Source organism: Grampus griseus, assembly GCF_964374135.1.
Source record: "Grampus griseus genome assembly, chromosome: 8".
Taxonomy (NCBI): domain Eukaryota; kingdom Metazoa; phylum Chordata; class Mammalia; order Artiodactyla; family Delphinidae; genus Grampus; species Grampus griseus.
In genome coordinates this window covers 82,906,207-82,930,321 of record NC_139002.1, presented here as the reverse complement: position 1 = coordinate 82,930,321, position 24,115 = coordinate 82,906,207, and the positions used below count along the sequence as shown (strand labels likewise).

Here is a 24,115-nt window from a genome sequence, read left to right as displayed (position 1 = left end):
CAAGCCCAATAGTTGGGAGCAGGGGAAAACAAAACGCAGGATGTTAAGAATCTCCTAAGGCCATTTCCCTTAAAAGGTCTGAGCCCCCTAACATGGGTTGTGGGTATGTCACACAGTGGGAGGCTTGGTCTGTTAGGGCTGTTTAGTTGGTCTCTGACCCTAAAATCTATGTGTAGTTCTTTGACACAAAAAGATATCAAAGAGAAATTAAACATTTGTTCAGCTATACATTTTGAGGATGAGTTGGAAACTTTAACTGAAAAACTTTGGAAATGTTTCCCTTTCAATATTTCCTATAGGAGTCTTCTTGAGGCCTAATTTAGGAATGCCATGAGCCATAATATTTTGGAAAAAATGAATCTTATTTGCATGCACCAGATTGTAGGGTCTGTATCTTATGCAGAAATTCTCTTTCCATAGTCTCATTTCCTAAGCCATAAGTGATTAGAAGCTTATCGGTATTTTAAAAAAATCTCATGTAACAAAAAGAAAAAAAAAAAAGCTCATGTGATAGTTTTCTCCAGATCACTTCAGAGTGGCCCTCTATGCCAATCTATTTTTTTTGTGCAAGGGAATTCTGAATTGTGGGCAATAGGAAAAAAGACATTTAAAACAACAAACAATTTGTGATTGAATTACTATGAATTATAAAAATTTAAAATTCCCTTGCATGGTCTGGGGTGACTTTTTAATTGAACTAGTTGACTTACAATATTGTATTAGTTTCAGGTGTACAGCAAAGTGATTCATTTATACATATATATTCTTTCAGATTCTTTTCCATTATAGGTTATTACAAGATATTGAATATAGCTCCCAGTGTTATTCTTGTTTGCCTATTTTATACATAGTGCTGTGTATCTGTTAATCCCATACTGCAAATTTACCCCTCCCCCACTTCGGTAACCATAAGTTTGTCTTCTGTGTTTGCAGACTTTCTTTTTTTTTTTTTTTCTGTATGCGGGCCTCTCACTGTTGTGGTCTCTCCTGTTCCGGAGCACAGGCTCTGGACGCGCAGGCTCAGCGGCCATGGCTCACGGGCTTAGCTGCTCCGCGGCATGTGGGATCTTCCCGGACTGGGGCACGAACCCGTGTCCCCTGCATCGGCAGGCGGACTCTCAACCACTGCGCCACCAGGGAAGCCCTGCAGACTCTCTTTTAATAACTGATCTGATCTCACTATACTAAGCTGAGCTGAAAAACAAGCAAAGTCCAATCCAAATCAAAAGGCTAAATAACCTTTGGGGAAGGCATGAGATTGTTATTTAAAAACCTTAAGGATACCACAATTCACTGAACATCCCTGAATCATTTTACCTCTCTTAATGCCAAAATTAAATTTGTACTTTACCCAGAACCTTGAAGAACCCACTTACATGGTACCAGTACTGCCACTATTCGTAACTTTATCTTATGCCACCAAATAACATATTTAATTTTTAAAGTAACTGCAATACTACCCTGCAGCCCAAATCATACATCCGGGCTACTAGAATATAAGATAACTGAGACCAAAATTTAACTTGTATTTATCAAATTGGTCAATATACCTGATTGGATGTTGATAACTAAGGGATAATTACAGAGCTAGTATTTACATTATGAATTGTTTCAGGTCTCCTTTTAAAGGCCAAACTCTTCAATCTTGGTTTTAGATAAGTTCTCTCGATAAGGCAAACATCCCATAACTCTGAGCCAAGGCCTGGTTTTACTTTCTTTAAAGTAAAATGTGCCCTTACCTCAAAACGTGCCTCTGAAAAGAACTGAGTAAAGAAAGTATCATCCAGCCTGTTTACAATGAAAATCATGAGCCCAAAACTTCGTGTTTTCATGTATATATTAGCTGTTAGAAATTGGGAGTACTGGAAGGTTTTGGCTATTTCAGCAATGTTTGCAAACATTTTATTTTTAATAAGTCCACTTATTTTAAAACCATAGTCTAGGAAGATTACAGCAACTTTTTAATAAAACATCTGTTTGCTTGTAGTGATAAAAAATAGGAAAACTGAAGTTTCTAATCATTATTTCAAAGAAATTATTCCCTCATTTCAAGGGGAAAAAATTAATAAATTTTAATCGTGCCACTTAATAGGGCTGTAATTAAATACTTTCAAATTGTATTTAAAGATGGAGAATTACTAACCCAACTGAGTTAATAATCTGTTTTATTTGATAAATCTCCCTTATCTTCTGGTAAGATTAGTCAATCCTCTTAACTATGCTGTTACAGATAATCTACAAATTGGGGTATATAGTCTAGAGAAGTCTATTACACTTTAAACTAAGTGTTCAATGAAGTATTTGATGATTTTTAAAAAACAGGTAAAAGCATCATTTTTCAGTCTCTCCAACTTTATAAAAATAAAAAGAAACCCAGAAGTGTCCATGTATATTTTCATATCCTCACTCATATTCTTAAAAACTTGTTGACCGCTGCTGGGCAAGACCTAAGAATGCTAAAAAGAGAAGACATTCTACTTTGAGAATTTTAAAAAATATCCCACTTCAATGTAACTACCAGTGTTCATAGTTTAATTTATAAGCAAAGAGATTAACCATTAAGTAGCAGCAGCAGAGTTTATTTTCATGAAAATACCAGCAGATGTCAGCAAAAACTAAAGCAGTGTCGCATGAATTTGTACAAGGATGCTAAGCTATTTCTAACAGCATAACCATAATGCAAGAAAATCTCTAATTACAAAAGCTCAGTCCATGTAAGACACCTCAGTTTTCTACATTGCTACTCGACATGTAATTACCTTTTTGGACGTGGGAGCGGTGGGCCACGGTGGGATTTAGCCTTTTCAGGGTAGCAAGAGCTCTTTCAACGAACTGAACCATTCTGATTTCGCTTAACAAAACCCACCTACAACATTACATAAAAAACCAAACTATACTTTAGACAGCCATCCTCACTTAAAAAAAAAAAAACATCAAATGGTTTACAGAAAATGCCTATTACCCAGGTACTTCAATACGTGTTCAGGGGTTCTGAACGTGGAATATTTATGAGTACTCAAATGCATTTTTCTGGGGAGTTCATAGTTTTCATCAGCTTCTCACAGGGGTCTTTGACCTCCATAAAGTTAAGAACCATACTGGAACTTACTATAAGTTATATTCTCTGAATAAATCACTCTCTATATGTATATATATGTATGCATGTTTCAAAATACATCTGTTAAAAATTACTTAGTTGAATCCACGCCAGGAAAACAGTTTTAGAATAGACTGTCAGGTTGTAGAGCAGCTTGCTATCTAGAAATAGACATAATATTTTTAAAAATAGAAGAATCTCATATATAATATTCCAAAGATAAGTAGTTATTTTCTTATACTTGTAAAAGACAAATGGGAAAAAGATCACTGGGATGCCACTCATTTTATTCACATATATACGTGCATTTTTCACTCTAACGTTTGTGACCAACACTGTGGAAGACCAACGTTTGTGGTCTTATGTTAACTTTTCAACCAGGACCCACCTATAGCCAAAGTTACGCGTTTCATACAACTTTTATTTTTGCTTTTAGATTAATAGCATTCTAAAATAATTTAGCCACTTTGAATCATACTTACGCAAAGTACAAAAAGGATCTAGACAATTTCACTGTATTCTATATTACTGTAATTTTATATTAAAACATAAGTGGACTTGTGATGTAGTTTTTCTGAAACACAGCTTTTATTACAGCCTACTCCAAATCAGATATACCTTTCTCCGTAAACATTTTGCATGCTCACTAAAAGTTTGGTCTCCTAAATAGGCATAATGAACAAATATTTGCAAAATTGTTCAAGAAAGTTTCCCTTAAAAAATTTATCATCTTTGAAAAATAAGAGAAATGTTCTTTTACTAAGGAATGTTGAAATATCACAATTTGAATTTTAAAGTCATTTATTTTGTTGAAAATATGTTCCTGTTTTAAACAAACAAAAAAGTTAAGATTTTAACTTGTCCCTACGAAGAGCTTAAGCAATACACTAAGTCATATTTAGAAGCAAAAAAATGATGGCAGTAACTCAACTAAGAAGGTCTAATAACCTAGAAGTTCAGATAAAATTAGGAGCCTGTGTTTGTCTCTTCTGTGATAAAATATTTCCTTAATTCAGGAAAAAAAAAGAATCTAGCATCTGATTTAAGTATAGAAAGACAAAATATTCTTTTTGTCAGTGCTCTGTTGAAACATGTCAGTCAAGGAACTGATAAACTGTATTTCTAATAATTGGGTCGGTAAACACTTCTAACTTAAAAATGACATTTTAATTCCATGGTTGAAAATGGCACTCCATCAAAGTAAAACCAGTCATTTTAAACAGATACCAAAAGTATACAGGAGTAAAAACAAACCTCTTTTGGTCACTTCATCAAATTGGCTGTATAAATCTATTTTCAACAGCTAAAAGTATTTCAAGTTGCTAAAAGCTCATTTGATTGAAGTACTATACTTAAGGAAAATAAAAAGCTAGTTTAGAGGCCATGTCCTAGACAATAAAACATTTTAGACAGACTGATGGATAGCTGTCTTGAAAAAAAGAGCAGAGAGAAGTTACCACCCACCCCTACCCTCCAAAGGGTACCCATACACATTGCAACTCAAGATTCAATCAATTTCCAAATAATTCATACTCTGTCTCAACCAGTGTTTCTCTACCTTGTTTCATTATTACTCCATTAAGGAGCTGTTTTTAGCCCTTTTACTCCTAGTCAACACCCTATTAAATTGAAATACCACAGATATAATGCATATCTGCTTATATATTGTATGTATATCCATGTTTTATACATAGATTTTTGCCACCAAGCACAAATTTTCACCAAGAACACAGTCTAAGCAATGAAAGGTTTACAGTATTAAAACTTTTTTTAAAAGAATAAGTGGAGAGAAGAAATGATGTATTATAGTACTTAGTTATGTAGATTATTTCCAAAATAGTTCAACTACTTAGCTGTCTCAAAATTAACTTTTCCTGAAGTAGGTACTATTCTCACCTATAGGTAGTCCTTGCCTTGCATGGGCGGTAGTGTGGGACCATAAAAATGGCAATCAAAGTAATCTTAATAATTAATGGGGAAAATTATTATTCTGTGACCTTGAAAAAAATCTGTCAAAATATTAAAGTGTCAGTTATAAACATACAAGTGTCAGTTATAAACATAAAAGAAAATGAAAAAATTGTAAAAAAGTATACTTAGTACATTGTAATTTATATTAGAAGCACTGAAAATTAAACTGTTATTTCATTGTAAAAAAACTAATCAGGAGTAATAGTACTTGCCTTTTTGTCAAGTAATTTATGGTACTGGGTAAGCATCTTTTCTATACCACTGCAAGTTGTCAGAATCCTTTAAGTTTAGATTAGCTTCCACCATTTTATCGTTTGTGCTTTCAATGTTGTGAAATACCTCTGTAATTTCCTTTAATGTGAAGTTTGTTACCATCACTTCCTCTGGGACATGCTCCTCCTTTTCTCATTTATGATGATAAGTTTGCCTTCACTGAGTTCCTCTAGCTGCATATCTAGAGGCTCTGGAATAGCAGCAGTGTCAATATTCCCATGATCAGTGATTTCTTCTACAACTCTATGTATGTTCAATTCAAGTCACACTTCTAGCATTATCATTTTCATTTCTTCACTGCACTTTCATCTTTGTTGGCCAATTCTGATTATCCACTTTGTAAAATGTCACATGGGTGGCAGGAGTCAACACAACTCTGTGCTTTGCTGTCTGAGCAAACTGAGTAACAGATGTGCAGTGACCAATCACTTGCAGAATTTGAGAGAAGTAACGTGATTGATCACTGATCTTGAAGCACATCTGTTACTTGCATAGTGATTTGTGGACTTAAGAGCTAGCAAGGAAGTTTGTACTTCATGTAAATACTCACAATTAATATACCATGGTGACTGAAATTTGAACTGTGCTGTTAGGCAACTGGCTTATTTAACTAAATCACTGTCATTGAAATTTGTGGACCTGGGAATTGTGCAAATTGAGGACTGCCTATACACTGCTTGTTTACATTGACCCAGACAGGCTGGAAGCTGACTGCTGAGTAATAAATAGTCCATCAAACTTTACATCAAATAATTTACTTTAAAGCACCCTAAAAGCAACATTAGTGCACACTGAGTGCCTGTTTGTCACTTGGCAATCAACTTTAAAAGGTACCTTAGAATTTTAGAAATAGAGAAAGGAACTTTAAAGATCCCGTAATTTGATACCACAAATTATCCAGCATGTTTGTTATGAATTATTTCTCCTCCTTCGATTTCAATTTGCTCATATAGCCACTTGCGATCACAGCGGCATTCGGCACCACATTTGGTAGAACCGCAGGCAGGACAAGCATAGAAACATCCTAAGCAGTCTTCATCGAGGCAGTCACACAGGTCCATTCCACTGAAAATCAGGAGACCCTGGCTATCATAGACCTTACTCTTCGCTGGGATCACTTGTCTGTAATACAAAACACAAGGTGTGTTACACCTCACAAATATATTATTTCTGAATATTTAGCTGAAAACAGTTAATGAAAAAACTTAAGGAGATAAAATGTTTTGAATTAGGGATGAAACCCCGCCAAATTGATACATGGCTTACCTAACTCAAAGCTACTCTACAATTAATAGCTAATGAGCTCCTTGTGAGAAGAAGAGACCTCACTGTAAAGTGTTGAAACATATCCAAAGGAATGGACAAGAACTGTGTGTAAAAACAATAATATAATTGTTAAAACTATTTACCCTTTCCTTACCAAAAAAAAAAAAAAAGGCTGGGTAATAGTGGTACATTTTATTAGCAACCAATCTATCTACTGCTTTGTGAACACAGATTTTTATCATAGTATACTATCCGATTGTTTTTTATATTGAAGTTAATCTGTTTCTTGTTCTTTAATGGACTCTAGCAAATCTGGCCTAAAAACACTTACATGATTCAATGGAAAACCTTCACAGATGGAATAAATGGCCTATGTAGAAAATAATTCTGAATGATTACACTAACGTTTCTTTGTCAATTTGCATTTTAGAAATGTTCAGTTTAAAAAGTCATATTCTAAACAATTTAGTTTTCTTGTTCATTCTATTGACTGTACTGTAACTTTCTATTTTAGACATGTAAAAAATAAAAAGTAACCTGTATTCTCATAAAATTTATTTTTTAGCTGCCACCTATAGAGCAGAGACATACTGATTATATATCAGTGCTTTCAAACAAGTGAATTATTTTAGCTATAAGAAGTATAGGGTTTCCCTGGTGGTGCAGTGGTTAAGAATCCGCCTGCCAGTGCAAGGGACACGGGTTCGAGCCCTGGTCCCAGAAGATCTCACATGCCATGGAGCAACTAAGCCCATGCACCACAACTACTGAGCCTGTGCTCTAGAGTCCGCGAGCCACAACTACTGAGTCTGCATGCCACAACTATGGAAGCCCATGCGCCTAGAGCCCGTGCTCCGCAACGAGAAGCCACTGCAATGAGAAACCCGCACACCATAACGAAGAGTAGCCCCCGCTCGCCGCAACTAGAGAAAGCCCGCACACTGCAAAGAAGACCCAACGCAGCCAAAAACAAAACAAAAAGAGAAGTATATTAAGTTTAAATTATTTTAATTATTGTGCCAAAAATGTTATCTTGTTCACTTCATTGATACTTTCTTAGAAATAAGTTTTTAGAGTGGAAGGGGATGCCTTAATTTTCTATGAGGCCCTTGGAGGTTCTTACTAATTCTAGATTATCGAATTTAAAATATCTAACCAGAAACATTCAAAACTTAAGAGAAAGATAGGAAAACAATACAGATGTGAAGCAAGTTAACATATACCTTAAATAACACATAGCCTACCTGTCTGAACCAGCAACTGCACTTTTTGTAAGCCTTCTTTTTTCTCTTTTACCAGTTTCTGGAGCAAATTCAGTTTGCTTTCCTGGGTTTGCAAATTGTAATGACCTCAGAGCTTTAGCAGTTCTTCCCTGAATAAAGGTAAACAAATTATCAACTCAAATCTTAATATCCGACCATACATAAATATTTCACTTAATCTTAATCTAGATTATTCCTTAGCCTGGAAAACAGTCTGGAACTCACTAAAAAGAAAAAAAAAGGGTTTTAGTGCCCAAGTGCAACAAAATTTATGTGGCCCATGGTCCGGGACCATATTCAAAGTTTACTGGTTAACTTATTTATGATATTTTCATTATCTAATTTTAGTCTCTGGCATATTAGGAGGAGAGGAGGACAGGCACAGTGAAAATGGCAATGGCTGCTGCCAACATGGGAGAGAAGGCAGCAAAACTGCTGTATAACCCATAGCACACAGCACAGGCTCCTAGTAATGATCCTGAGTCCTTAGGAAAAGGTTTGATTACATACATTTTTAAAGCTGAGAAGTAATAAAGTTTCAAGTTCTGTAACAGTATTATAATCCTTTTAAAAAAATTGGTAAAACAAAATTTTGACGGTTAAGAGTTTAATTTCATTATCTGGGGGGAAGAAAGTTTTATGTGATACATTCCACATGAACAATAGATAAATGAAGTGGAGAAGACATCTAAAGTGACAGCAGCAAGTACCTAGTATAAACTGCAAGATAACATTGGGTCCTGTAGATATGCCTTTGAGGGGATAACGAAGGAAAAGCACTACAGGTAATTTAAAATTTTAATTTGGTTTATTAATATAATGAAAAGGAGAAAATTGAGAAAAATATGCCAGCAGAAAGAATTATAAATTGCTTATAAATAGAAAATTTGAGAAGTGCTCCTTTGATGTACCAGTCCTTGTTCTGCACCAGAGACAGCTTTATGAAATCTTAAGTTATTCTGATACGGTTAAATAATTTAAAGGTAACATGTGACTAAGGAAGAGAGTTATAAAATAATTAATGCTTACAATGTAAAAATGTACGCTTTTTGACAGTAGGGAGTCCTAAAATTAGTCTTGACCATACCAAGTAAGAATTGAGAGCTAGAAGCAAAGGAAATTCACAAGCATCTTAAAATCCCAAACAAGAATGGGATAGTGCCAAAGTAGAAAGAAAGGCTGAAATAAGAAACAATTATTTCAAGTCACTTCTGAAGTTCCTTTTAAAGTAGCAGTTTTCAAGTCCTTCAAAAAAAAGGGGACTTCATGCTGCTACATTTCAGACTCTTGCTGGCTGGCATATCCTACTGAGTTACTTTGGTATCAGAAAAGGAGCTAGGATGGTTAAGTCCTGGCTGTGCAAGAATGTCTTAGCACTAGGAGCTATGGCTTGAAAGTCTTGGGAATATGATGTTATTCTTTTCCTAAGCCAACTTTCTTTACCAAACAATCTGGGTTTACACAAATATTTAGAAACACCATTTATTTTCACCTCCCCAACTTTATATTCACTGCCTGCTAGTTAGTGTACAGTCTTCCCTTGGTATCTGAGGGGGACTGGTTCCAAGATCCGCTGTGGATACCAAAATGCTAGGATGTTCAAGTCCCACAGTTGGCCCTCTGCAACTTTGGATTCAACCAACCACAGATTGTATAGTACTGTATTGACTGAAAAAAATCCACATATAAGTGGACCTGCACAGTCCAAACCTGTGTTGTTCAAGGCTCAACTGTAATAAATAGTGATATAAATGTGATTTCCTTATAATTATAACCCTACATTGTAGAAGTAATGGAGAAAAAATGACTATACATACATCTGAATCAGGTCTTCTTCTCTGCCGGTCTTCAGAATCAACATCCACACTTCCATTGATTATCTGTGTACATTTTGGACAAAGTTTCCAACCAGGTACAAGCTGTCTTCCAAATTTTGCACTCAGAAAAGTGGCATCATCTAAATCAATAACATGTAAATTTTTTTTGGCTAGTTTTTTGTGTATGTTAAATGGGTCACAACATGACTTCTGCAAATCCTCAAATCTGTCGATGTAAATTTTTGCATGATGGAAGCAAATTGTATTGTTCCCAGAAAGTGTCATTCCAGTTCTAAGTTGAAGTAAAAGCATGTCATTTGATGACAATTCTTGCAAAGTCTTGAAACCTGTATGACGAGTATAGTAGGTTTTATGGCACTCATTTGTGGAACGAAGCTGGACTCCAACTGAACATGGATCCATCATTTTTGATTCTAGCAAATTTCCTCTTTGATTTTTGTCTAGCAGATCACCCTAGAGAAAACATTAAAGAGTTCGATTTGTGCTGCAAAATTTTTATCTGGGAAACTGAAAAAGCATTTGATAAAATTCAATATCTATATAATAGAAAGAAAACTCTTAGCAAGCAAGGAATAGAAAGACATTTACCAAGATTCTACAAAAACATTATTATATTTAATTATAAAACATTAGAAGCATTCTCTGTAAAGTTAGAACTACACAAGAATACTTATATCACAGTTCCCATTTAACACCATATTAAAAGGTATTAAAAGGTATTCAATATAAAGATTGAAGAGGAAGAAATAAGAAATATTACTCAAAGATATGAATATCTAAATGGAAAATACAAGAGGTTCAATGGACAAACTATTAGAACCAGTAAGATAATTCAGCAAGCATGCTGGAAACAAAAACATTACAAAGATATCTTACAAGATATATAAATCTTACAAAAGATATGTAAGACTTTTATGGAGAAGACGATCAAACAGAAAGACAAATGAAACCTTAGATAAATGTAGAAATTAATCATGGCAAGTGTGACTACAGTAAATATGTCAATTTTCTAGGAATTTATCTATAAATTCAATATGATTCCAATCAAAATTTCACCAGGTATTCCACAACTCCCCCACCCCCTGGGATTTAGCAAGCTGGTCTATATGGAAGAGTAAAGTTTCAAGAAAGCCAAGATAATCTTGAAGGAAAAGAAAACAAAAAAATTATTTACTATAAAGCTATTATAATTAAAAGTGTGTGGTATCAGTATACTATAGACACATAGATCCATGAAAAGATGAGGGCTTGGTGTATGACATGTGGTATTATAAATCAATACCATATGACCCAGCAATCCTACTACTGGGCATATACCCTGAGAAAACCATAATTCAAAAAGAGTCATGTACCAAAATGTTCATTGCAGCTCTATTTACAATAGCCCAGAGATGGAAACAACCTAAGTGTCCATCATCGGATGAATGGATAAAGAAGATGTGGCACATATATACAATGGAATATTACTTAGCCATAAAAAGAAACAAAATTGAGCTATTTGTAATGAGGTGGATAGACCCAGAGTCTGTCATACAGAGTGAAGTAAGTCAGAAAGAGAAAGACAAATACCGTATGCTAACACATATATATGGAATTTAAGAAAAAAAAATGTCATGAAGAACCTAGGGGTAAGACAGGAATAAAGACACAGACCTACTAGAGAATGAACTTGAGGATATGGGGAGGGGGAAGGGTAAGCTGTGACAAAGCGAGAGAGAGGCATGGACATATATACACTACCAAAGGTAAGGTAGATAGCTAGCGGGAAGCAGCAGCATAGCACAGGGAGATCAGCTCGGTGCTTTGTGACCGCCTGGAGGGGTGGGAGGGAGGGAGACGCAAGAGGGAAGAGATATGGGAACATATGTGTATGTATAACTGATTCACTTTGTTATAAAGCAGAAACTAACACACCATTGTAAAGCAACTATACTCCAATAAAGATGTAAATAAATAAATAAATGTTTGATAGAATTAAAAAAAATAGGTATAACACATTAATGGGAGAAAGATTTAATTAAAGATGCTTGGACAACCGGCTAACCATATGGAAAAAGACAGACTAAAATCTTTTTCTCACAAACAAAAATCAATTCCAGATGTTATTATAAAATAAAACTTGAAAAGAAAAATTGTAAAAATGTTTATAAGAAAACATAGACGACTTTGTGACACTGGGGTAGAGAAGAATTTCTCAAACAAGAAAGGACATATCAAAGAAAAAGATGGACACGTTTGATTTTATGTCCAAATTAAACATTTCTATATAACTCTAAGGAAGGGAAAAGAAGTCACACTGGATAGGTGTTGTTGGGATTATTATGCCAAATATATAAAAAATCCCCTGACTTCTACAAATCAGTGAGAAAATGACCACCCATTAGTAAATGAAACAAATATACACAGGCAATTCACAGAGGAAGAGAACAAAACAGCCAACAAATGCAGGTGTTTAACCTCATAGTTATCAGGAGAATGCAAATGAAATACCAGTTCTCAAACATTTGTTTGGCAAGATTTTAAGAATCTGGTAACATAGTGAAGGCAAAAGTGTGGCCAATTCTTACATGCTCCTTATACCTTGTAGGAATGTAAACTGCTGCAACTGCTTTAGAGTTTTTGGTAATTTCTTGCAAAACGGAAGAAGTCCACATCCCAGGGCCTTGCATTTTCAGCTCTATGTGTCTGTGCCAGAGAAATGTATGTCCCACGTGAGCATAAGGACTTTGCGCATGATACATACAAAGTCTTTCAGCATCACTTTTGACAGTGAAAAATTGGAAATAACCCAATGGTAAAGAGTGAGAAATTGTAGGTTACTCAACAGGGACTGCTACAGGACAGTTAAAAATAAACTGCATGGGGGCTTCCCTGGTGGCGCAGTGGTTGAGAGTCCGCCTGCCGATGCAGGGGACGCGGGTTCGTGCCCCGGTCCGGGAAGATCCCACATGCCGCGGAGCGGCTGGGCCCGTGAGCCATGGCTGCTGAGCCTGCACGTCCGGAGCCTGTGCTCCGCAATGGGAGAGGCCACAACGGTGAGAGGCCCGCGTACCTCAAAAAAAAAAAAAAAAACTGCATGAATTAAATGAGTCAATTTGAATAAATTTCAAAGATAATCACAAGTGAAAAAGCTGCAAAAGGACATATAGTATATCAATTAAAATTTTACATATACAATAGTATGTGTTGTTCCTGGATAAGAACTTGAATACATGCTAAAATATACATTAAGAATAACAGATACCAAGTCTGTAGTATATATACTTCTAAAGAGGAAGGACTTTTTTTTTAAAGAGAGATTTATAGAAGAAAACGGTATCTACACAAGTTTTTCATTATTTTCTGTGCCCTGTTTGAAATTTTTCATAACTAAATATTTTTCAAAGCAAATACAAAAATTTAGCTGAAGACAAGTTTTAACAAATACAAGTCACTAGGAAAAAACTGTTGTTGAAAATAGATGTGAACCACTGAAATCCGGGCAGTGGCGAGGTACTGAAAAAGTAAAGGATCCAGAAATCTTGCAAGTGTTTTTATAAGCTTTGCTCCACATTAAAAAAAGGGTTAGAAAGCTGAGATACTTTCTGATATGTTTTCTGCAGAGAGAAACTGTAATCCGTAAAGCCATATACAAAGAAAAGAGTAGTCTCATGTAATAAAAAATGGTGAGTAAATATACATTTCTATGTCTTAAGTTAAAATACAAAATTTTAAAAATTAAAAAACAGAATTTATGGGGGATGAGTAGAGGTCAAGAGTAGGCTGAGCCTGGGAGAAGACACTGGCGCGCCCCTGAAGGCGGGCACCCACCCAGATTTGCACCACAGGTGCCTCTCTTGCCTCACCCTGGTCTGGCCCTGGTTGGGAAATGCAGTGTTACCTGAAGTACCTGGACATGAGGGCTGGCCAGACACGGTCCCCACTGCCACCCCTCCCAAAAAACCCCAGAATTTAAAGTGTTTGAACATTTTAACTTAAAAAATTTAAAAGCTGATTAAATCAGAGTATATTTTAACCAACTTTTAAAATTTAATTACCAAGTATAGGTCCCAATCACATCAGAGGAAAATGCTTGTATAAATCTAATTATTTGTTTTCTTTTAACAGATAAGTGGGTTAAGATAAATTAAGGAATGGAAAAGAAGAAGCCAGAGATACGGTTATAAAACACCACCACCAAACTATGTTGTATTAAACTTCAGCAGATAGTGTCACAAATCTGGCTCTGACCTTCCTTAACAGTCAACAGGAAGGAAATTTGATCAACTATTCCCACAGCACAGTATGGAGACTGCTAATGCTTAATGTCTTATTAATGCCACAGATTCTTTATCTTTGTAGGTAACTGTCACCGATTTGTAGCCACTAATGTATAATATGATTTTTTGAACGTAAAACTATTTCTTAGCATTCAAGAAGTTATACCCTGATCATATTTGATAGGAAAAGCATCTTGTGACTTGGAAATTTTATTTTAGAAATTCTATCTGTCCATGGCAATAAAACATTTTTACCCGTTAGGGAGTTTTTTTTTTTTCTTTGCTACTAGGGGCTTCTATTCCTTTATTTTCCTTTAATCTTGGCTAAATTACGATGTCATTCACAAGAGTTTATCAGTAGACTCAAGTTATACCAGTGAGGTTGAATCCTTATTTCTAAGTGATCTGATGCTCTTGGAAATATGATTAATTCCTACTAAATTAATTTTTCTGGTAAGTATTTGCTTGGACATCTTCCACAATTGCATAAATTCTTTTATTAACCTTAAACCACTAAGAATCTAGACTCTTAGTTGGAAAGCATAGAGCGGAATTTGTTTTTCCTTCAAGTTAGCCATGACCCTATCAGTCTTTGAAAACATCCCCTTCTGGGTAAACAATGGCTTCTAACCATTTTGAACTCTTGGCGTACTTTTAAGTACATAATGGAGGAACACTTGAAGGAATTAAATTGCTGCACAATTATGCTATTTTCTAAGAAGCCATCTCTCAGGTATCACTGTTAGGGTAGAATTATTTACTATTGGAGTTGCCAGAGAAAATACAGGATGCTCAGTTAAATTTGAATTTTTGATAATGCACAAATAATTTTAATTATATCCCAAATATTGCTAAAAAGTAATCTGTTGTTTGTCTGAAATTCAAATTTAGTTGGGCATCCTGTATTTTTATTTGCTAAATCTGGTGGTCTCATTTACCATGCCTTTTTTTTTTTTGCATATTCCAGTAAATAGAGATCTCTTTGGTGCCAGCTTCACATTATCTTCCACCTCTTATTTGCTGCTAAAAGAAAACTGAACTACTTATGAACAAATTACAGGACCTGCTCAGTTAAAAATTAAAGTGCCCCATCTGACAGAAGACAAATTACTAGTTGCAGTACGAAATATATTTTACACATTGCTTAAAGCTCAATGGCATATTGATACCACTAACTTGAGTGAAACCGTCACGGTAAAAGTGTACACACCTGTGTCAAAGCAGTTTTACGTTCAAGCATTGCTTTAAAAAAAAAAAAGTCAGGTTAGCTCAAGGAACACAAAATTTCAGGCAGTGATCTTCGGTGGTTACTGCCTGCCTTCTAAAACTTACACCCCTCTGGTTGCTCCTCCCCTGTTGTATCTCCCAGTGTCCCCATTTCTGTTCTCTTCTCTGAAGCTAAAGTTCTGCTATAGAGTTTTTTTTTTTTTTTTTTTTTGCGATACGTGGGCCTCTCACTGTTGTGGCCTCTCCCGCTGCGGAGCACAGGCTCCGGACTCACAGGCTCAGCAGCCATGGCTCACGGGCCCAGCCGTTCCGCGGCATGTGGGATCTTCCTGGACCGGGGCACGAACCACTGTCCCCTGCATCGGCAGGTGGACTCTCAACCACTGCGCCACCAGGGAAGCCCTGCTATAGAGTTTTTTGGATCTGTTTCCGAGCAACTGTTTCTTTTGCTCATTTTGGCCTGTGCTCTGGCAATGTGGCCCACAATTAGTATTTTTTTTTCTTCAAGTGATAGTCTAGTGGCTTCATGTTGCTCTATTCACCTGCAGTATGGTGCCATATTCTCCAGTAATGATTATCTAATATCTTCCTCAATTAACAGTCAGAAATACATTACTATTTACTGTCCATGAACTATTGAATAGTACTAGCATCAGCTGGGAACTTATTATTAACTAGAAAAGAGAAATCTCAGGAAAGCCCCACACTCACTGAATCAGAATTGCATTTAAAAAGGAAATACCCAGGTGATATGTAAGCACAGTACAGTTTGAGATGCACTGCTTTAGATAATTCAGTGAAAAACATTAACCAAGCATCTTCTATATTTGTAGAGTATATCAAAAAAGAATAAGAAACACACACACACAGACATGTACTTGCCTTCCAGGAAGTCCGACACTTAGGGAAGATTATTTGAGGGGGGGAGGGGGAGTTGTAAATTTCATAAACTAGGTATAGAAAGAAATACCTGCTTCAGCAGAAAACCGCGCTGTTAAAGAGTACAACCTTCAGGGTTTTCACATTCCCATCACATGAGAGCTCTGAGTCTTTCATTGCCTTTGAGCTATTTTACAGCTGACAATTGTACAAAACTAACAGCAACGCAAAACAACTCTTGTCTATATTCTTGTAAATTCTGCCTGGTAGAGGTACAATTGACGCCCCTGGCCCACTGTGGAAGAAGACAGTTTTGCCTCTATTTGCTCATTTATTTCAATATTCCTGATCAGTAAATGTGTCAGTTCTTTTGATTGTCATTTGAACTGATTATATAACATCTTACCAGTCCCCTCATTAATAAGGTAAACAAAAACCACGTGTTGCTAATTTTATATCTGTGTGACAGTCATGATTTTACTTCCTTCTCCCTTTTTTGTGGAAAATTATATTTTAAACATAGGAAAAAATTAATTTGCTCCAGCCAAGTCACTTTGATGGAATGAAAAAAAAATCCAGCTTCTTATAGGTTAAGATGAAAACCATGTAACAAACAAAAGGCCCCAAATGTGTTCATTTAGACCTGAGTAATTTAGATTTGTTTTCCACTCCCCCCACCGCCTTAGGAAAATTTCAGATATAAATGAGACTGGTCTTTAAGTGGTTTCAAACTACACGTAGTGATGGAGGATTTTTTAATTCCTGAATGTCAATGAGTATCCTAAGGCCTTCCTGGATAAATGTTTCAATGAATTTTATTTGTACACTTAATTATTTTCCACTTCAAATAGTAAAATGCCTTTTTAACAAGTCAAATTTTACCTGAGACCTGTGCTCCTGGTTCTTGAATAGCCACGAAACCCTCCTACTCCTCTCCATATGGCTTCCATAAGACTCAAGAACATCCCCTTGTTTACCTATGACCAGGACAAAGGACCTCCAAATTCCCATTGTCTCATTTATAAATTTATGAATAATGAGCTGAACTACTTGTTGAAAATAATCAATTGGAACAAAATGCTTGTTAACCATATTTTAAGTTTCTCTCCTTCCCCTAGGTCCCTGAACTTTGGCCTACCCTCAGCCAGAGTCAGCAAAGGACCCCTCCAGAGAATACGCTGGCCTCAGGGCAAAACAATCTGGGATCTACAATCAGACCAAGCAGTTCTGTTTTGGCTTTGTTTATTCACCCCTTGAGAAGCTGGTAAATCTTTTGGTCAGAGAATTCTCTCCACTGCTATAATCCCTTTTCCCCTCTTGCAATAACCCTTTCAATAAAGTCTCTCCTTACTAACTCTGGATTTTATTATTTGACACTTGCTTTTAAAAGTTCTGCATTTTCAATTTTCTCTTGCCTTAGAATTGCCAATACTTTCCTTCAGTACCTAAATAGAGTATGTTTTGTGATTCTAAGATTAACTTCCAATATTTTTATAGCACTCCCAGAAGAGTCGAGAGAGAATGAAATAAATATAGATTTATTAGATCCCTTCTTCTATACCTTAGGTAGTAAACACAGGCATTTGCTCCTCATATATCTGAACACTGACAAGTTAGGGAATAAGCTTTTTTAAAAAGCTGAGGTATCACCCGACATAACACTATATTAGTTTCAGGTATACGATGTAATGATATAATATTTGTATATATTGCAAAACGATCACCACAATAAGTCTAGTTAACAACTGTCACCACAGTTACAAATGTTTCTTTTCTGTGATGTGAACTTTTAAGATTTACTCCCTCAGCAACTTTCAAATATGCAGTACAGTATTATTAACTAGTTATCATGTTGGATGTTACATCCCCATTACTTATTTACAACTGGAAGTTTGTACCTTTTGACCCCCTTTTCACCCATTTTGCCCACCCTAACCCCCGACAATGGCAATTACCAATCCGTTCTCTTTATCTATCAGTTCATTTTTTAAACATTATATTTTAAAATTATTTGTTTTTTATAGATTCCATGGAATAAGTTTTAAACACTATCTCTTGCTATTCATTACCCAACTCTACGGTAGGTAGGTTGGATGCACTGAAGAAGCTGAGTGACCTCATACAAGGCCACGACAGTAGCAAGTTTCCCTAATAACACAAGTTCTAGGACATGATCACAGGCCTCCTATAGGAGTTAGTCAAAGCAGAACCACAACCATCACTTCCACTAACAAAACAAAAGCAGAGGGAGATAGTGGTGCTTGGTTACCACTTCAAGTTAGTGGGAAAAAGAGCATTAAGAGGAAATTTAACGAAAAAAAAAATTACTGAATTTTTAGGTCAATTTTTAAGAGTCTTTCCCTTTCAGGAAAAACGTCTTGTTTTTTCGGTATAGGGGTCTTACAATTTGTAAGGCATTTCCCCATTTACCTTTTACTTAATTAAAAAAAAAACAACTTCACCCCTATTTTGCAAATCAGCAGTTTCAGTCCTAAGCATGTGTCTGCCAGCGCGCGCGTGGGCGCGCACACACGCACACACACGCGCGTGCGCGCGCACACACACACACACAAATCATGCCTCTGGCAACTGGTAACTTTTTGTGCTCATTATCTTCAAATACTAACTACCTACAGGACACTTGAATGGGTACTAACAGAAGGGTTAAATGGCCAAGTGGGATAGTCTTAAACCTCAAGAAGACCCAGGCCCCATAAGAAAGATAAAGTGAACTTAAAACAAAAATATGGTCCATAGTATTATTTAAAATAAAATATTTGGGAGATTCCAGTCAAAGATGGTAGTGTAGGAAGACCCTGAACTCATCTCTTCCCACGGATACGCTGAATTTGTACCTACATACAGATCCATTCCTGCCAAAGAAGAACTGAGGGCTGCAGAACAAGTGATAAGTGATAGAGGGACAACACAGGGGATGGATAAAAGAGATGGAGGCATGGTATCGATGGGAACCCCAACCCTGACGAGGACCTTCAGTAGGGAGGCATATCACTGAGGGGCCTGTACGCAGACTTGCCCACACTAGAGCAGGGCAAAGAAGCAACTGTTTAAAGGGCACCTACGCTCTAGATGAAGGAAATCCATTTACTAACCCTCAAGTGTCTGCCAAATGGGCAGAGAACTGCTGAAACTGTCTCTGGGGTCCAAGGTGCCAGAAAGTGCCATTTTTTGTGTGTCCCCCGTACACCTTAATAGTGCGGACAGAATCATGGTCCAGGTACTCTTACTGGCCTGCCAAGGCTGCCCCAGCATGCCCCAGGCCCACCCCACCCCCCAGCTCCACTTGTCCTGCCAAGGTGGTCTGAGCACAGCAAGCCCTGGGACCGCATCCCTCCCCTGCTCCACTCATGCCTGCTCCAGCTCCAGTCACCTCACTAGGGTGGTCCCAATGTGAACGTGCTCCAGGACACACTGGCGCACACCTGCTCCAGGTCCAACCAGCCTGACAAAGGTGCCTGGCACACACGGTCCATACAGAGGACACTCCTACACAAAGCCATGCCTTCCAGACTCGGAGAGGTAGATGTTTCACCTAATTAATACGAAAACAGAGTTAAACAAAAGGAGGAGACAGAGAAATATGTTCCAAAAAAAAAAAAAGAACAAGATAAAAGTCCAGGAAAAAACCCTAAGGAAATAGAGATAAGTAATTTACCTGATAAAGAGTTCAAAGTAATGGTCATAAAGATGCTTAACAAACTTGGGAGAAAAATGAAGGAACACACTGAGAACTTAAGAGTTAGGATATAAAAGAACCAAACAGAGATGAAGAATACAGTAACTGAAATGAAAAATATACTGGGTCAACAATCTAGAAGACAGAATAGTGGAAGTCATCCAAGCAGAAAAGCAAAAAGCAAAAAATTTAAAAGAGCTTAAGGGACCTCAGAGACAACATCAAGCATACTAACATTTGCATTATAGGAGAAGAAGAGAAATAGAAAACATATATGAAGAAGTAACGGCTGAAAACTTCCCTAACCTGGGGAAAGAAACAGATATCCAGGTTCAAGAAGCACAGAGAGTTCCAAACACCATAAACCTAAAGACACACCAAGACAAGCTATAATTGAATCAGCAAAAGTCAAAGATAGAGAATTTCAAAGACAGAAAGAGAAAAACAACCAATCACATACAAAAGAACCCTCACAAAAGAACCCTTGAAAGACTATCAGCCAGTCTTTTAGCAGTAACTTTGCATGATATATTTAAAGTGCAGAAAGGAAAAAACCTGCAACCAAGATTACTCTACCTGGCAAAATCATCATTTAGAATTGAAGGAGAGAAAAAGAGTTTCCCAGACAAGCAAAAACTAAAGAAGTTCATCATCACTAAACCAGTCTTACAAGAAATGTTAAAGATCTTCTTTGAGTAGAAGAGGCCATAACAAGAAATAAGGAAATATATGAAAAAAAAAACTGCACTGGTGCAGGCAAATTTATAGTCAAGGCAGTGCATCAGCTGCTTAAAAACAGGTATGAAAGTTAAAAAACAAAGGTAGTAAAATCAACTATAACTACAATTAAGCATTTAAGAGATACACAAAATAAAAAGATGTAAAATATGACATCAAAAACATAAAACATGGAGGGGGAGAGTAAAATGTGCTTTTAGAGCATTCAAACTTACGCCAAGGATTAGTTTAAAATAAACTGATATTTATATATATATATAAATATATGTCAATATACATGAATCTCATGGTAACCACAAACCTATAATAGATACACAAAAAACAAAGAGAAAGGAAGCAAACATGAGGGGAGAGACCAAGAGAAGCAAAGAACAGAGAAGAACCACAAAAACAACCAGGAATGATCAACAAAATGGCAATAAGTACATACCTATCAATAATCACTTTAAATGTAAATAGACTAAATGCTCCAATCAAAAGACATAGGCTGGATGAATGGATTAAAACAATGAGACGCATCTATATACTGCCTACTGCTCACATTTGGCACAATTCAGCAAACCCTTCAGGTCTCCAAACTCCATTTGTGATTTCTCTCTATTCCTATGGTCCTAAACCGTCAAAGAGAACAGAATCCCTTGATTTCAACAACTGAAAGACTGTTTCCAGACTCAGATGAATGAGCAAAGCTCTCTTTATTCTACCTGAATTCTGGATGTGGTCAACACTGTCAAACAGTACTTAATACTATACTTAAACTGTCAAACAGTTGGGTAAATGATGTGACACTGAACTGTAAGCTATTCTGTTGAAAACACTTCCACCTCTTCCTAGAAAACAAAGTCTGGACTCTTTAGCATGGCATTACTTGTTCAAACGTCACATACTCCAAGTCAAAATAGTCTACTAGCAAAGTTATTTTATATTTTATGTCTTCATATTGTCTCTTTGCTTGGTAAGCCAGGCAATGCTAACTAATCCTTCAAGACAGTGCCAGCGTCTTCACCTTTCTGCTGTGCCTTACCCAAATACTATTGTTATAGGTCCTTCTTCCTCTGTGTTTGAAACTTTTACTCTATTACTTTTCAGCTGTTGGAAGACAGGAGCTATATGGTGTTATTTTCTCTATCACTCAAGGCAAAAGAGTAAGGAACTTCAGGGACTTCCCTTTTCATAGCACTCATCACAGGCTTTCTTCTTTGTTAGTTTTTCCCATTATGTATTAAGCTCCGTGAGGGCAAGGAATCACCAGGGTCCTGTTACAGCTGTAACTTCTCTAACTAGCACAATATTGGCACTTAGTAGAAAACATCTTTCAAATGAATACATGTTCCTAAACTGCCAGAATCTCACACAAAGAAGGCTGAATCTGCCCAAATCAGTGTGACTAGGTGCTCAGGATCCTGCAATTATCCCCACCTCAACCCTGTGCTCATATGCATAACGCCCCTACTTCACGGCTGTATCAGAATATTGCAAGCCACCAGATACATCATATGAGCCTCTACCGTGTTCACGGTACGGGAATGGAAGAAAGAAGACTATTCGGCATCCAGCCTCAACCAAACAGCTAGGGCTGGGAGGGCTCCGATTTAAAAAATAAAAACCAAATAGCAGAGATATAAGCTGTGGATGAGGCTCTAGGCCGCAAAGCTCTCCTCTAAATAAGATAAGCCTAAATCAAAATCAGCAGGGCTCCAGGTCTCCCTAAGGGTGGCGACGACCCGCGGGGTCAACAGATGCGGTGGTAGAAACCGTACTGGGCCTTGACACAAGGGGCCGCAGATGAACCGGAGGAAGCGGGGAACGCTGCAGGGTGGCAGGCTGGCGGAGGCCACAGTTAGCAGCTGAAAATCCCCCTCACGTGTCCGACCTGCTCCCCCTCCTCTCCTGGGGAACCTCCATCACCTGGCCCGGGCCCTCCTCCCACCCAGAGATCGGTCTCCACGCCTCCGACCCTCCCCAAAGCCTCCCCCAGCCCTTCCCACCTTTAGCGGGAGCTCTCAATCGCCGGGGTCGGGCCGCAGCCGCAACGTCTCAGCTGGGCCTCGGCAGCCGGCTTCTCAGCTCCTCCCGGCGCTACCAGCGAGAGGGCGGCGAGCCAGGCTAGAGAGTCTCAGCGCTACCATAAAGAGAGGGCTGGGAGAAGCCTAGAGGGGAACGGAGCTTGGCCCACCGCCTCCGGGGCGGACAGGGCGGGGCGGCGTGAATTGGCGAATGAATCCAGGTGAGGCAATGGTTGCTTCAGAGGCTGTCTGGATTTTTTTTTTCTCTTCTGTTGGACGTTAGAGAATTGGGCGGTGTCTGGGGCCACCTTTTACAAGATGCAAATTTGGCTAACTTGGGTTGTGTTCGCGAATCTCTACGCCGTGCGTGATGCCACATTCTTGCACCCCAACCCTCCTAATCCCTGAAGAAGTGAATGAGTTAAAAAGGCCTTCAGAAGAGACCCTTTATTTAGGGTCTCACATTTTGATTTCTTTCACTCAAGCGAAATATATTCCAAAATGCATCTCCTTTATTATAAATTATAAGAATAGCTATGTTTATTACTTTGAGTAGAGTGTAGGCACCAGGAAGATGCTTGCAAATTTTCAGAAGGGACACACACACACACACACACACACACACACACACGCACACAGTATCTTTATTGTAACCCTATTGTCTGGGCCAATTTAGGAGCTGATTAATTTCTAAAACAGATTTTATTCACCTACAATCTTTGAGGGCCCTAAATCCCTTAGACTGAAGCGTCTGAGCCTGCAGCCATTTTCAGGTGGGGGTAGGGGGACCCCTTCCCCCACCCCGCCCCACTGTTGTTTTAACTAGCCAGGTGAAAAGTGTGAGACAGGGAAATAAGATCCACCGAAGCCCAAGCTTGCTAGCAATACTATACACACCTACTGTAAGTTGTTTTTTTGCAGGGAACCTCTCTGATGGTCCTTCCTAACACCTCCATGCTGCTTTGAACCTAGTCAGGGTTTTTGCCGCTCCCTAATTTACACCCATCTTAGAAATGGGAGAAAGGCAAGAACAATGGGTAATCCCCTCAACTGTGTCCACAGGAGGTGACATTCAGTAGTTCTTTTAGTAGTTACTTTGTGATTGGCACTTTGCTAAGTTATCATGAGAGAAGAAGAATGAAATTTATACCTGCTTTCAGAGAGCTCAGACTAATGAGAGAGAGGAATAAATAGTTAATCACAGTGTGGTGTGATAAATGCCATCAGAAACGCAAGGATATGGACAGGATAAAATGAGAGGTGCTAAGGCAGGGAAATTCTGGGAGGAGATTAATGCCTGAATTGAATTGTCTATGGAAAACTGCTTGATGCAATGGTGGCCTCCAAGTAAACTGTTAGGCAATCTATCCTAGAGGTAGTGAAACAGAAGGCTTTCAGGACAAATTAAGATGCTTGAATAACATGGTTTACTGAATCAATTTAAATATCTAGTGAAAAGTAAGGGGAAAGAGTTGGGGCAAGCTGACACACTTAGGCTAGGGTGCAAACAAGTGGAAGGGCAACATCAGCTGGGTCATGAGTTATGCAGTGTTCATGTGTTGTTGCCACATCAGCCTTTCCCACTGATCTTATGCTTATGAA

General features: G+C 37.6%; 1 protein-coding gene across 2 annotated transcripts; it reads right to left on the bottom strand.

Annotated features, from left to right (window-relative positions):
* Positions 1-2,564: 2,564 nt before the first annotated feature.
* On the bottom strand, positions 2,565-22,580 carry ARL14EP (ARF like GTPase 14 effector protein). Of its 2 annotated transcripts, XM_082659864.1 has the most exons (5): positions 22,496-22,541; positions 12,288-12,392; positions 9,687-10,160; positions 7,852-7,979; positions 2,565-6,463 (listed from the first exon to the last, which is right to left on the bottom strand). In XM_082659864.1, the coding sequence occupies exons 3-5, from the start codon at positions 10,110-10,112 to the stop codon at positions 6,235-6,237; spliced, it is 783 nt and encodes a 260-aa protein (XP_082515990.1). In that variant the 5' UTR covers positions 10,113-10,160; positions 12,288-12,392; positions 22,496-22,541; the 3' UTR covers positions 2,565-6,234. The 2 variants fall into 2 exon arrangements, with proteins under 2 accessions (XP_082515990.1, XP_082515991.1); XM_082659865.1 differs by lacking the exon at positions 12,288-12,392 and having other exon boundaries at positions 22,496-22,580.
* Between the last annotated feature and the right edge of the window lie 1,535 nt (positions 22,581-24,115).

Bases quoted from the DNA above. Each gene is read 5' to 3' on its own strand.
- ARL14EP (XM_082659865.1), bottom strand. From the start codon at position 10,112: ATGATGGATCCATGTTCAGTTGGAGTCCAGCTTCGTTCCACAAATGAG. The intron at 7,980-9,686 runs GTATGTATAGTC...ACCTTTATTCAG, and splicing joins GAAGAAGACCTGATTCAGAT to GGAAGAACTGCTAAAGCTCT. The intron at 6,464-7,851 runs GTAGGCTATGTG...TTTGTATTACAG, and splicing joins GCAGTTGCTGGTTCAGACAG to ACAAGTGATCCCAGCGAAGA.